At 43.8% G+C, this 13939-nt stretch overlaps 1 protein-coding gene and 1 long non-coding RNA gene across 2 annotated transcripts in view; one reads left to right on the top strand and one right to left on the bottom strand.

Moving 5' to 3' along the window:
- Nucleotides 1-5182, bottom strand: part of PTAR1 (protein prenyltransferase alpha subunit repeat containing 1) — a 33484-nt gene extending 28302 nt beyond the window's left edge. Inside the window, exon 1 of the mRNA XM_081151794.1 lies at nucleotides 4944-5182. Within this exon, the coding sequence (XP_081007920.1) occupies nucleotides 4944-5029 (86 nt within the window). The 5' untranslated portion in view covers nucleotides 5030-5182. The remainder of the gene's footprint in view (nucleotides 1-4943) is intronic.
- A 13-nt stretch (nucleotides 5183-5195) lies between these two features.
- Nucleotides 5196-7015, top strand: LOC308564094. Its single transcript, XR_013999894.1, has 2 exons — nucleotides 5196-6111; nucleotides 6509-7015. It is a non-coding gene; the product is annotated as an uncharacterized lncRNA (long non-coding RNA).
- The last annotated feature ends 6924 nt before the right edge of the window (nucleotides 7016-13939 follow it).

Raw genomic sequence — 13939 nt, 5'->3', positions numbered from 1 at the left:
AATCAAACCCTGATCACCTGGATCCTAGGTCGATGCTCAGCTGCTGAACCATGCCTGGCTGGGTAGATTTCTGGTATTTAAATTCTAATCTCATACTCAAGAAAAGTTGGAAAACTCAGGGGGAAAAAAACAACACTAAAAGTCATCTGTCATCCCTTTACCACTCTTATATTTGGGTATTTGTCCCTTTTTTCTAAATATTTTACAAAAGTGGGATTATATTGGACATACTCCTCTATAATCCTTTTTAAAAAAATTAAATCACATTACTTATTTCCCTACTAATAACTTATCTGTATGTAATGGCTGCAGTGAATGTGCTATGATATCAAACACATCTCCAGTTACCTCCTTATCAAAGTCTTAGAGACTTTTGAGTTTGTCACCACCATCGAAGTTTATTCTTTTATATTTATAGGTTTCTGGAAATCGAGATTCTTGGTATTTAACAAGGACACTCAAGTAAATAACTGCATTACCAAGGCAGTAGGATTTTTAAAATCATAAAGACTTAGGACAATAACCAGGTTCTAACCTTCCTAAAGAGATACCACAATGCTCACTTTTTAAGTTACGTTCAGAGGCTGCTCCAAAGGAATAGCAACAGGGGCTGTCCCAACACATGTACTCAAAAAGAGCACATGCTGCATAGTACCGGACACCTGAGCTCTTCGCTTCACAGTGGGGACCACGGCCCTCCAGGTGAAGTTCAAGGTTCACGTAACACTGATAGTGACTTTGTTCTTCACGTTTAGACAGTTTCTCTTGTCTGTACTTTTCAGAAACATCATCAATCAACGAAAGTAGGCCCACTTATGATTCACAAAATATTGATCAGCTTCCCTTTGGGAGGGAAGGATGGTCCCAAAATACTAAAACCTGCAATGTGGAGCGATTAAACAGAAAGCAGCCCAAGGATTCAGGATAAATTGTTTAAATCTAATAGTTACTTTAATTTTGTTTCCCTTCAAACTGGAATTTTTTCCAGAATGGCCAAAAAGGAAAGATAGCAAATCTTCTAAAGGAACTGACTTTGTATATCACTGAAATTATATTACTGACCTTATGTAGAAAATATCTCCACAAATTACAACTGTTTATTGTATGCAATATTTTGCTAGGTATCACATACACTATTTCATTTATTCTGCACAACAGTCTTATAAATAGGAACTGTAACCCCTTTTTAAAAATGAGGAAAGAATCTTGTCTAAGTCTACCCAGCTAGTAAATGACAAGTCAAGCTTTAAACCCAGGACTGTCAGACTCCAAACCCAAACTTTTACAACTATACAATTATTTAAATAAATAGATAAAAATCAAATGTAAGAAGAAAAGAGACTCTATGGTTTCTGATTCTTCAGTTCAACTTGCAGACAATCTAAAACTGCCTTCATTACTACTCCATTCATTGGGCCACAGCCACTACCTAGGAAGTATGAATTTTCCCTGAGCCAACTCTTATCCATCCCTCATGGCTCAATTTAATTATTTTTTTTTTCTCAGAAAGAACTATTTTGACCTTTTAGTCTAAATTAGGCCTTTCTGTTATTCTTTCAAACCATGCTTCTTATCCTTTGGGGCTCTTTTTGATTTGTTTCAAGTTCCACTGGGGCAGGATACCCTGTGTGGTGTGTTCATCAATCTACACTCTGCTCTTAGTCCTGTAGACCCAGGGTTAGCATTGTAAATAGAAGTGCTCTTTTGCCGAATGCATGCATGGAATGAAAGAAATTAAACCAGACAGTCAAGGACTTAAATAATCTGGCCCTACTGTATCTTTTCAATCCCATTTGCTATTTGGGGTTAATTTACCATTCCCTGTGGAGGTCTCTGGCTCCCTCTCTGAGCCAAGAGCCTACCTAGCTTTCAAAGTTCAGCTCAAAACCCGCCTACCCTAAGAGCGTTGACCAAGACATACCCAGCCTCCCTTCTACTTCTAAGACTCATGTAACACTTGCTCACCATACTGCTGGTCCAGCCTTTATCATAAACCACTTTGCAGGGTTACTTTAGTGTTCCTGCAGGTAGGTCTTACCATCTAGACCTGCACTGTGCAATACAGTAGTCACTAGGCATATGTGGCCATTATGTATAAATCAATTTAGATAAAATAGAATTTAAAATTCAGTTCCTCATTTGCATTAGTCACATTTCAAGCACTCAATAGCTACATGTGGCTTGTAGCCACCATATTGGACAGAACAGATACAGAACACTTCCATCATCATAGATATCTCTGTGAGTACCTTGCGTATAACTGTACTTTATACTTCCTCCTATTCTATGCTGTGAACATGGTACCTGTAACACCTCATAAACAGTAAGAGTTCAATAAATATTTAAAAGAGTAATAAAAAATAACTTGCTGGAGATCTTTGACATGACCCTAATCCCATTGTTAACAACTGTCTTCCACTTTAACACAGGTTTAATACATTAATTTAACATCAGTCCCTGGTTCAAGCCTTCAGTTTTTCCAACAGTAGTCTCTAAGAGTCAACCACACAAACATTTCTATGGTGTTTTTCAGTTCATAAAGTTCTTCTTATCTACCATTCATATTTTTTTGAGGAACACCTGGATTCAGGTTAAGCCTAATTAATATTTGCCTAGTGGAAACTAAGTGCCAGATACTGTGTAAGGTAATTTTCCCGTGTTCTCATCAGCCTCACTAGATCAAGAGGAAACAGGCTGAGAGAAGGTAAGCTATCCACACCTACCACTAACAAAATCCACATCTCATCCACTATATTTCTGACTCCGCCTGGCTAGATATCTCTACAAAATCAATATATTTAATGGAGTTGATGTTGACTAATAAAATTGCAATCTATCTTGTGTTTGGAGAAAAAGAAAAACAAAAAGTAAAGAATGAAAGCCTTTTTTAAATACTGAAAAGTATAATTAGGTACTAACTTTCAAGGTAAACAATACCCCCTTAACTAGAAATACAGCTTATTTTGGGGGGAAAGGGGGCCGGGCTAGATTGGGGAAGAAGTATGGACAATTTTGAAAAGTCCAAATTATAAGACATTTTAAAAGATGTATAGTAATATTATTGAAAATATCACTATTGTAGGAAATATGTACTAAAATACAGCTGAAGACCTACTGAACAATGAGTTAAACTATTTATTTTTTCAGACCCATATTACACATCATTTCAAATGCCTATCTTATTTCATACTCTTAAATCTTGAATGACCCAAATGCTTAGGCATAGAGAGAGAGTACATTAATGAGATTTCACCATAAGAATATAATTAAGGTAGGTAATAAAGCCCTTTGTAAGTTTCAATAAATGTGATCCAGAAGAACTGGGATGTGTTCCAAACAGCACTGTGTCAACTCAATCTGTTTCTTCAAATATAAAATATCAATGCTTTTCTAATCTACCTCAAAGGCAAGAAACTAAGATTATTATAGTACTTATTAGACTTCTTTCTAACCTGTTATAATTTCTTCAAGAAAAATAACACCAATGATGAGGAAACAGGTTATTCATTTATTTTTTTTTTTTTTTTTTTTTAGGATGTCTCTCATTTGCACTAAAGCTCTATTTCTGAAAAAGGGACAGAAAGACTGATATACAAGGCATCAAAGCATTCTTTAGAAGGCCCAGTACCCACTATGGTTACTGCCAGGAAATCATTCCAAACACTCATTCTGAAAAAGGCAGCAGTCACAGGGAGAAAGGAAGTGGACGCTGTCAGAGGTGGCAGGTGTGTTTTGAGGCCAGCAGTGTTTTGTTTTTAATGAGGCACAGTTGCAGGTCTCCAACTGTGGGCCACAAGAGAGCAAGACATCTGAGGGCTTCTTAATTCTTTTATAAGCATCACCTTGAAGGAAAAGAACACTTCATTTAGATGTGGGTTTGGCACTTCTTTTAGGCTGAAAAGCTTTAAGTGGTTAGAACGCTTAAAAAGAGTAACCCATGTGTTCCAGTTTAAAGAATAAAATATTGAACATAAACAATGAGATAAAGTGAACAAAACTGGATTCCGTGTTTCTTTTTGGGGAGGGAAGAAGGGATGAGGCATGGGAAAAGAGCTACACTCTTTGCTTCTCCCTAACTCTTTTGTAAAATGTAGCTATCTCTCTCAGTCCCTTTTCACTTACTACATAAAAGCACAAGTGCCAGGAAGAATATCGTTTCTCCTGGTATCCTTCCAGAGTACTCCAAACAAAATGGACAGGAAGCCGGGAAGATACAGTGTGTCGGTACCGTGGCGGTGTGCTTCAAGAGGGCAGCAGCGTTTGGATCAAACCATGAGGTAACATGCTTGCTCCCTGTTACTATAAACCAGCTAATGCTAAAAAGTGTCGAGGTTGCCCCTACTTTACATCAGACTCATCCTGTGCTCAACTCCTGAGAATGCCCTGTTCACTTTCAAAACAGGACGTTTCATCGGAGTCCCTCTACGATCTTGGGACAAGCGAGGCGAAGTCAAAAACATCCTCAAACTTCCTTTGGTTAGTAAAGTGAGGGGATCAGATGATCGGTCACCCCCTCTTACCAGAGTTCGGGACAAACCTCAAAAGAGTTGTGTTTACAAAGCAAACAGCCCCACATCGTGTGCGTGCCCGTGTACCCTAAACGGAGGCAGGATGTGGACACTCGGGTGAAGTCTTTCGAGTTTCCCGAACTCCTGGGAAAGGGGCGGGGGAGGGGAGGCAGCGAAACAAACTGGCTCTGTTTTGATTTTCCGAGGTCACTTCCAGGGACTCAACCGCGAGCGCGTTCCGGTGGCGGAGAGCGGGCCCCGCGGCGGCGGACGGCGATCCTGCGGCTACCCGGTTCTGTCCCCTCCCGCGAGCAGCGCGCGGGCCGGGACCCGCCGTCCTCCAGCCGCCGCCCGGGGTCGGCTGCGGGCTGGGCCCCGCCTCCCTCCGTCCCCGACGACCCCCGGCGGCAGCGGCCACGCCTGCGCAAGACTCACATGTGCGGGTTTCTCCTGAAGGCGTTGGTGATGTCCTTCACCACCCGCTGCACCAGCACCGCCACCTCTTCGCTCGTCTCGGCCATGTTGGCGGCGGCCGCGGCGGCTCGGGCGCGTCTCCGGGACAGCGCCGCGCCGCCGGCGGGGGTTCAGCTGGGAGCGAGCGCGTGTGCGCTGGTTTGGCGGAGCTCCCGCCTCCGCCGCCGCCGCCGCCGCCGCCGCCGCCGCCGAGAACTTCCGGGTCAGTCCCCCGCGGCCGGGGCGTGGCGGCCGCCGAAGCTGCTGGAGGTGACCGGGCTGGTCTCCGACTTCCTCTCGCCCCCGACCGAGTTTCTTCGAGTCCGAGAAAATGCTGCCGAGTCCATGGCAAAGTGACCCCGGGCCTCCGTTTTGCACATTGTAATTTCTGGTCCCCTCGGGGCTGAGGACTTAGTGGTTCTCAAGTCACTGCAACCCTCACCCCCCGCACTCCCCTTCTTAGGTGGTCAGCGCAGCCGGCCGGGTCCCCCGTCCCTGGAGGAGAGTGTCCCCGCGAGCGCGAGGCCGCGCGCCCCGAGCCCCTCTGCGCGCCGCTTCGCTCCGCCTTTCCCGCCGCGGGGCGGAGGCCTTCAGAGCCGCCCGGCGAGCGAGCGCCCGCGGGCCCTGCCGGGGCCCCCTCCCCGACCTGCGTGCCCACTTCGGCCTCGCAGCGGCCGTTTTCAACCATTAACTTAAAAAATTTCACTAATGCATTAGGGAGGAAATAGGAAAGAAAAGGAGAAGTTCCTTGCCACCTGGACACGGGAAGTTGGAGTTGAGTACTGGACGGTTTCTTAGACGTTCCGTGTGGGGTGCAGGGCGGTCCTTTCTGTCTGCCACGAAGCCAGCCACCCTCGATTGAGAATATTTGGGGGGAACTTACGTGGTGGCCGAGGGTCCTGTGCAGGGAGCCCAGGATGGGGGCATTGCAGAGGCGCTCATTCCTCCGTCGGTCCGTGGCCCGGCCGGGCCCCGCGCAGGCACGCGCGCCCTCGGTGCTCCGCCGAAAGGCACGAGTCAGGCCTCGCGTCTCCTAAGAGCTCACAAGTTGTTCCGCCTGGTTATTAAGGATCTACTGTGCTTATAACTCAGCGCTTTTAGAATTGGAGCATAACAGAACTCTGATCCAACCCCGCCCGTAATTTTGCAGGTAAGGAAGTTAAGAATTGAAATTCATGAGGCTTTCACCTATGTGGGACTAGGATAGGATAATTCGTCAAGGTTTGTTGAAGGGCTCAGATATTTTCGTTCAGGGATCTGCCCAATACATTTACTGATAATAATGAAATGTTGTAAATAGCTCAAACGCCCAACCGTGGAGACTGATTAACTTACAGGAAATCTATTGGAGCTTAAGGGGAGGGGCTGGCCAAGAGCAAGACAGGCCTCAGCCCGCCCATCTGCTGGACTCCTGGCAGGGAGGACGTCCTGTGGTGGGACCTGGGCTGCGGCTTCTCTGGAAGGCTCTGGCTTGTCTTCTGTCTTTGGGGGGGGGGGGCATGGAAATGCAGGCACATGGGTGACCTTTCCTCCTCTCACAACTCCAGCACCAGCCCAGGAGGCAGAGGCGGCTCCTGCTGCAGCACCTGTTGTCCATCCAGAGGAGCCTGGTGCAGAGCTGGAGGCCTGTCCACCCCCAGAGGTCCAGCCACCTCCAGCAGCCGCTCCAGCTGCAGCTCGGCCTCGCCGGCCTGTGCAGCATCTCCTGACCTGAGGCCCCACCACCCCTGGCTGAAGACCCCTCCCTCGGACCTGCCCAGATCCTGCTGCAGAGGGGGAGCTGCCCCTGGAAAAGGCATCAGGGGCAGCTCTGGAGCCACTGGCTGAGACTGCTCACCAACTCCCATCAGAAAACCTGTCCTACCCCCCTCGTTGATCTTTTCCTCTTATTTCCTTTCCTTCTCATGTGTTACTTTTCTCTCTGGCGTGATTTGGTTATTTATTTTCTTATTGCTGTTATTTGGGGCATTTTGAGGTCTTTTTCTTTTTTCTTCTTTTCTTTGTTTCTCCACAGGGTGATTCAATTTAAGTAATAAATAAAATTATATTTTAAATGGTGTCATCCTGAGCATGAAGCACATTCACGATATTGTGCACGCATCACCGCCATCTAGTTGCAAGATGTCCCCTCACCCAAAAGGAAACCCTGCCCCCACAGTACCCACTCCCCACACCCCCTGCCCCTGGCAACCCCTGACCTGCTTTCTGTCTCTGCTCCTTCACCTGTTCTGGATGCTCCCTATAAACGGAATCTTACAGTAGGTGCCTTGTTGTGTCTGTTCACATGCTTTTGTTTGTGTTTATCTGAAATAGCATTTTGGGTATTTGAAAGTTAAATCCTGGATGGATTAGAGATCAGATGTAAAAAATAAAGAAGCCCTTTTAGTAGGTGTGAGCATAATCTTGGGACAGAGACCCCTGTGCTAAGTGTGACCCCCAGGTCCACAAGCCAGTCAGGCAATGGCTGGCTCTTCCTGTGCCCAAAACAAAAACGAGGAAAATGCAGAAATCTGGAAGACAAACCACAAGCTGGAAAGCATTCCTCACAACCCAAGGTCAGAAAAGGGTTTAACATCCCTGTGGTGCAGCAAACTCTCCAAAGTATGTATTTTCTAAAGGGACAGAAGGCAAACACATGTACATCCAATGAGAGGCAGTACACAGGCCAGTACATGTCAGAGATGCTCCCACCTCTCGATGGGGACACAGGCACTGTCAACAGGCACTGGGGAGAGAGCACTATCACTCTCAGGCTGGCAGGCTTCTGGTCTGGCGGCAACTAGCCCTGGGGACAAAGTGAGGCAGCAGAGGCCCCAGCAGTTCCCCTGGAGAAAAGGGAGATAGGCCCCTCCTCTGGGGGGTCAGTGAGCAGGACCCATCAAACGTCCACAGGTGCCCCCTGCACCTGGCAGTGCTCACCCAGGAGGTCACCCCACGGAAATTCTTGCACACTTGTTCAAAGATGTAATTTTGAGACTACCCATCAGAGCACTAGTGAAATAGCCAGGACTTGGAAAAAACACTAATGTCCATGGAGAGGGGATGGGATCCACCAAGCTGGGTCCACATGGACAAAGGAAGTTGAGCAGCTGCTAACATGGGTGCAGGGGTCTTCATGTGCCAACAGAGAAAGACCTCAGGGGCCCCCTCCCGTGAGACACACGACCAACCAGAATTCCACTTGTTAGACCCCATACACATGATTTCAACAGGCAGACACACATGTGAAAATGAGTCTGCCTGTGACAGAGACAAACAGAATGAGAGAGGCAGAGCCTGAGAGATGCCCACCAAGGCACTCATGACGGTCACCTAATGGGTATGATTGCAAATTTTTTATCTTCTTCTTGATGTATTGTCTAAATTTTTTATAATGCATGTATGACTTTGATAGTTTTTAAAGTATTAAAGTGTTATCCATTGATCACTCATGTATGGAGTACAGTACATTATTTAGTTTTTATTTTTAAAGTATTTCTGACAAAAAGGTTTTTTTTATAGTATAATAAATTCTAAAACAATTCAGAATCAAGTAAAGAACAAAGTTCTTCCAGGGAGGAGAACCCTGACAGGGGGTGCTTACCGTTCCAGTCCTTCACCTGTGTGTGTACGTTGAATTGGCATGTGCATGTGTGTGTACCTGTGTTCCCACACTCATGTGTACATATGTGGATGCCTGTGTATGTTCGTGTGTGTGTGTGTGTGTGAGTGTGGGTGTGTGCACTTGTGGGTGTTATTGGGGAGGATTCCGGTTGTGTGCCCTTCTGGAACCTCATTTCCCTAGGGGTGGACGCTGCCAGCCAGTCCTCTCCCTCCTTGGTGTTTTCTGTGTCTCCACACCAGAATTTTCGAAGCTCCTGCTGTGGAACATGAGCCATTTCTGATTTTTCACTCCAATCATTGTGCTGAAGGGAACATCTGTGTCCATAAATCTTTATTTATTTAGTATGGGTCTCTAGAAATGGAGATTCTTGGTCTAATGTTAACACAATTTTAAGGTGTTGGGTGCAGTCCCCTACATCCTAGGTCAACTTGTCCACTTTTAAAAATATATTTTTATAGATTTTTAGAGAGAGAGGAAAAGAGAGGGAGGGAGAGAAACATTACTGTGAGAGTGAAACATCAATTGGTTGCTTCCTGTACACTCCCTACCTGGAATCAGCCCACGACCTAGTCATGTGCCCTGACCAGGAATTGAACCAGCAAACTTTCAGTGCGTAAACTCAGCAAGGTGGGGCCTCTGGACTTTGGAGCAGCAGGTCAAATGAGTCTTTCCTTGGGTGAATGGCATGGGTTGAACTCACAGGGGTGATAAGAGTGTCCCCCCCCCACTAGAGCCATGCAATCCAGCAGCTGTCTGAGTCCTATACAAAACCCCCCCAGGAAGATGTGCTCTGGAAGCCTCAGCTCTGTGCAGCATTCCAACCCCGCCCCCCTCTGCCCCACAGCATTGAGCTCAGAAGGGTGGGGCCACCAGGAGGCAAAGAATGAGCCAAGGGGAGGAGGGCACCGGCTGCGCTCCAGAGGTGGGAAAGAATAGCTCCCATTCCAAAGCTACATAGCACAGTCACAGTGTGAGTCTCTGCCAAGAGCTTCTCCAGAAAAAGAGGCACCAAAGGGCCCTGTTGGATGCAGACAGCAGACCTTTCTGTAGGACTCGAGCTCAGCAGGATGGTGTCTACAGTAGTTGGAGGTTCATGTGATTAGATTAGGTCCACCAGATACTGTAATCTGCCTTTTGATTAACTCACAGTAAACTGATTAGAACTTTTAATTGCACCTGAAAAATCTCATTTGTTATGTAATGTAACATAATAACAGGCGAGATACTGCATTCATCATAATTAAACTCCCTGATTAGGGCAGGAAATCTTGGTGGGGAGCATAGATTTTAGGATTTTGCCTACCACATAACTCAGCTTCTCTCCACTTACTGCCATATGAATCCTGAAGGCTCAGCAGCCTTTACAAATATTTTGGAGTCTCTTAATTTTACCAAAATGTGAATTTTTGTTTTCCACACTCTTGGCTTTCAGAAGATTTTTATATGAGAGAGGGAAATTGTTGATTAATACATTCATGTTCACATTGAAAGTTTCTCTGACCATTTTTAAAAAAAGAATAGCTTATTGATTTTTTTTACAGAGGGAGAAGAGAGAAACATCAATGTGATTGGCTGCCTCCTGCACGCCCCCTGCTGGGAATCGAGCCCAAAACCCAGGCATGTGCCCTGACTGGGAATTGAACCAGCAACCTCTCCATGCACTCCAAACAACTGAGCCACACTGGCCAGGGCTCTCTGACCATATTTGATAGTGATTTATCCCTTGGTCAGATGGTTGTAGAATTCCAAGACTTATTTTTTCAGAGTTTCCATTTAGAGTTCTCTCACATGCTGCATCTAATAATTTCAACATCTGAGTTGGGTGGTGGTGGTGGGGGTGGGGGTGGATCTAAATCTGTTCCTTGTTGTTTTTGCTCATCACAGCTTGTTTTCTTCTACGTTGGCCAATAGTTTCTTGTGAGCTCACATGTGTTGCATTTAATCTGGGGGAATCCTGAGAGTCTAAACTGGGGATATTTTGCTTCAGAGAGGATTTGTATTTTCAAAGGCCTCTGGCTTAATGCAGGAGGCTTGATATAAGCTCTCCAACCTTGCCAGAAGTCCAAGGCTTAGTCTCCGGATGGTAGTTCTGATCCTAGTATTAGTATTGGGCATATATTTGAAATTTGTCTATTTCTCCCCGATCTGGTTTCAGTTCATCCATAGTCCACCTCTCCCTTCCCCTTCCCCTTCACCTCCTCCCTTCCTTCCTTCCTTCCTTCCTTCCTCCCTCCCTCCCTCCCTCCCTCCCTCCCTCCCTCCCTCCCTCCCTCCCTCCCTCCCTCCCTCCCTCCCTTCCTTCCTTCCTTCCTTCCTTCCTTCCTTCCTTCCTTCCTTCCTTCCTTCCTCCCCCCATGCTTAGACTGTGCTAATAAATGTATGGGACACAGCAGCCCCACTGTACTGAGCATTGGTCAGAGTGAAACACTGTGCTCTTTTCCAAGAAGCCCTTTTTAAGAGGATCGTGATCAGAGTGACGTCAGTCACAATAAAGGTAAAGAACAAATAGTTTTGTTTACTTTGTTTACCTGAGAAAAGGGAAGGCATGTCCACTTTCTCCAAATATCTGAAAGGATCACATGAGAAAGAGAAATAAGAAATATATTTTATCTTCCAGAAACAGAAGCAAAAGGAGCATCTAGCAAGAAGGTTCACATCAGCTCAGTGTAAGCTGGAACTTATTACGCTCGTACGGAGCTGGAACAGGCCACCTTCGTGAAGTGTGCGCTCCTCCCTCTGAGCTCCCTGGAGGTGGGACACGTGTCCTCGGTGGTATCTTAGAGGTCAGGTGTACATTTCTGCTTTGGCTAAAATGCTATACTGAATAACATTTACTATTTCTTCCAGTGAGCTCAGATTCTAGGCTTGTTTATTCCATGACTGTTATAAATTTAGATAGAAAATGGGAAATTATAGCCATCTGGAAAAAACTTTTATCCCATATTCTGGCTCTAATGGGAGGAAATTTTGTGCCACAGTGTTGCAGAAACCTTTCAAATTGGTGAATCAGAGTAATCATTAATATTTTACTTTTAAAATAGTGCTCTTGTAATGTGCCAAGAAAAATGAGGCAATTATTTTTATGTGAAATATTCTTATCCATATCCATATTAGGAGAAAATAGGATGCATTTTTCAATAATAATAAGGTTCAGTCAGAGATAGAAATTTACTTCACCTTAAACTAAATAGAATAGACACTGGTAAATGGCAAGCAACAACACAGCGCGAGCTATATAATTAAATTTAAAATATATTTCATAGTAGTTTTCTTTAATATTAAGACTATAATTCTTGATAGAACTGGGTATAGGCTTTCTGAATATTTTTATAGAAGATATTGAGATCTTGGTATTTTTCCTAGAATTATAAATGAAAATAACATCATATTTGTTCTAAAATCATAGTTTTGGGGGAAAATAAAGCATTTAACCTTCCACTATGGAATGAAGTTTGTTGAAATGTTTTAGAAATCCGGATACCTTCTCTCATCTCTGGATTCTACAGTAACAAGAGAATTCTAAGGAAGAAAGCCTCAAGTCCTTTAGTCCTATGAAAGGCTAAATCTTTATTACTTTTCTCTTCGTAGGAAAAAAAATAGATTTAGGGACAAATGCACACCAGACTTTTTAAAAAATAGCAAGTGATTGAGAATTTAGCTAATATTTAATAAATTATTTACATGTTTTAAATTCAAAACTAAGGGTTCTTAATTTTTTTGGTATGTGTGAAATAGACCTTTGAAAATCTAGTGAAGTTTATGGATCTTTTTTTCTGAGTGATTTTTAAGTGAATAAAATAATACATGAGATTACAAAAGGAATCATAGTAGCTTATGTAAATGCTTAAAAGAACAAATTTATACAATAGTATTATATGTGCTTTTTTAAAAAGTAATGCATTAATTAAGAAAATTCAACATGGATCTAGTAACTACCAGAATTTCAAAGTAGTATGAGTATAAATACTATTTTGGGGTGTTTGCAGCATCAATAACATAATAAAAAGATATCTGTGATTTCTATTTGTGACAAAGTCACAAGCATTGCTGATACCATTATGGTTTGTTGCCTACATTTGTGATTTAAGGAAATATAAATTTCAATTAGAGATTAGCAAAAATAAAGCTGTATGTTTTTGTGTTTTTTTCCTTGGTCTGAGTTATGAATTTCAGGAACAATACCTATTCTAAATATTTTCATGTAAATGATGCATGTTAAATAAAATATTCAGAGTCAACTTGGAATACAATTTACAGTCAAATGATATTTAATTAGAGAGAAATTTAAATTTATTTAAAAATAGTTTTTAAAAATTAATTTTAATTAATTGGAAAATAAGCCACAACTTTAACTATAATTAATTAATGTTTTATTACACTGGGAGACAATATTGAGTAAAGATTGGGTTGGGAGTCCAACTGTCTGCATTTAAACCTTATCTTCATTATTTAGGAACTGCATAATTTTGGGAAGTCATTAGAATTAAGTAAGCCCTATTTTTTCATCTTAGAAATAGCTCCAACTTCATAAGTTTGCTGTGATCATGAAATGAGATAATACATGTTGAAACACCTAGTATAGTGCTTAGTAACTAGAAAGTGCTAAGTGAATGCTGGCTTCTATTTTTCTCGGTTACCACCCAGGTTCCATGCATTGTGCCACACACTGGGGATGCCAGAATGGTGATGTCCTCATGTCACTCTAACAGGGAAGATAGACATATAAATAATTAACTTTTGTACAGTGTGATGGGTGACATAAAACTAGTTTGAGATTTTGCAGGAGCACAGAGGAGGAAGTACTCAGTTCTAGTGGAGACTGTGGGGTGGGTAGTGGGGAGGAAGAGACACATTTTCATAGAGAAGTTGATACTTGTGCTGAAGGAAGGTACCAGACGAGCTTGGTTGGTTTTCCTAAGGTTCCACCATCACCCACCCTCAGTTTATACATATGAGAAGGTCAGGCTGATGGAGAAGAAGGAAAGTAGTGAGGATTTCTTTGCAGGGAGTTGGCACAATGCTGTAGTCCCCTATTCTCCTATTTCATTCAAGTCAAGTGAGGCGGGTGGGTTTAAATTCTCTCAGAGAGTTTGACATGTACCCCAGGGGTTTGGAGCACTTGGTGAGTGGTGTGCATTTGTAGTTCAGAAATGTCTAAAGCTCAGAGGCCTCCTGGAGCTGTGTGTACAATGGCAGAGTGGGGAAGAAGCAGCTTCTGCTTCCAGGATGGTACCAAAAATGCTGAGTGATTCTGGTGAGCAAGAATGGACATTGGCTAGATTAGCTGGGCATGAGCCAATTTCAAAGGGCTCTGCCCAAGAAGTATGCCTGCTAGGGTGAGGGGACCTCAGCAGTCAGGAAGATACGTAGCTTG

This window comes from Miniopterus schreibersii (genome assembly GCF_964146895.1).
Source record: "Miniopterus schreibersii genome assembly, chromosome: 11".
Taxonomy (NCBI): domain Eukaryota; kingdom Metazoa; phylum Chordata; class Mammalia; order Chiroptera; family Miniopteridae; genus Miniopterus; species Miniopterus schreibersii.
The sequence above is the reverse complement of the archived record's forward strand: the minus strand, read 5'-3'. Positions and strand labels throughout refer to the sequence as shown.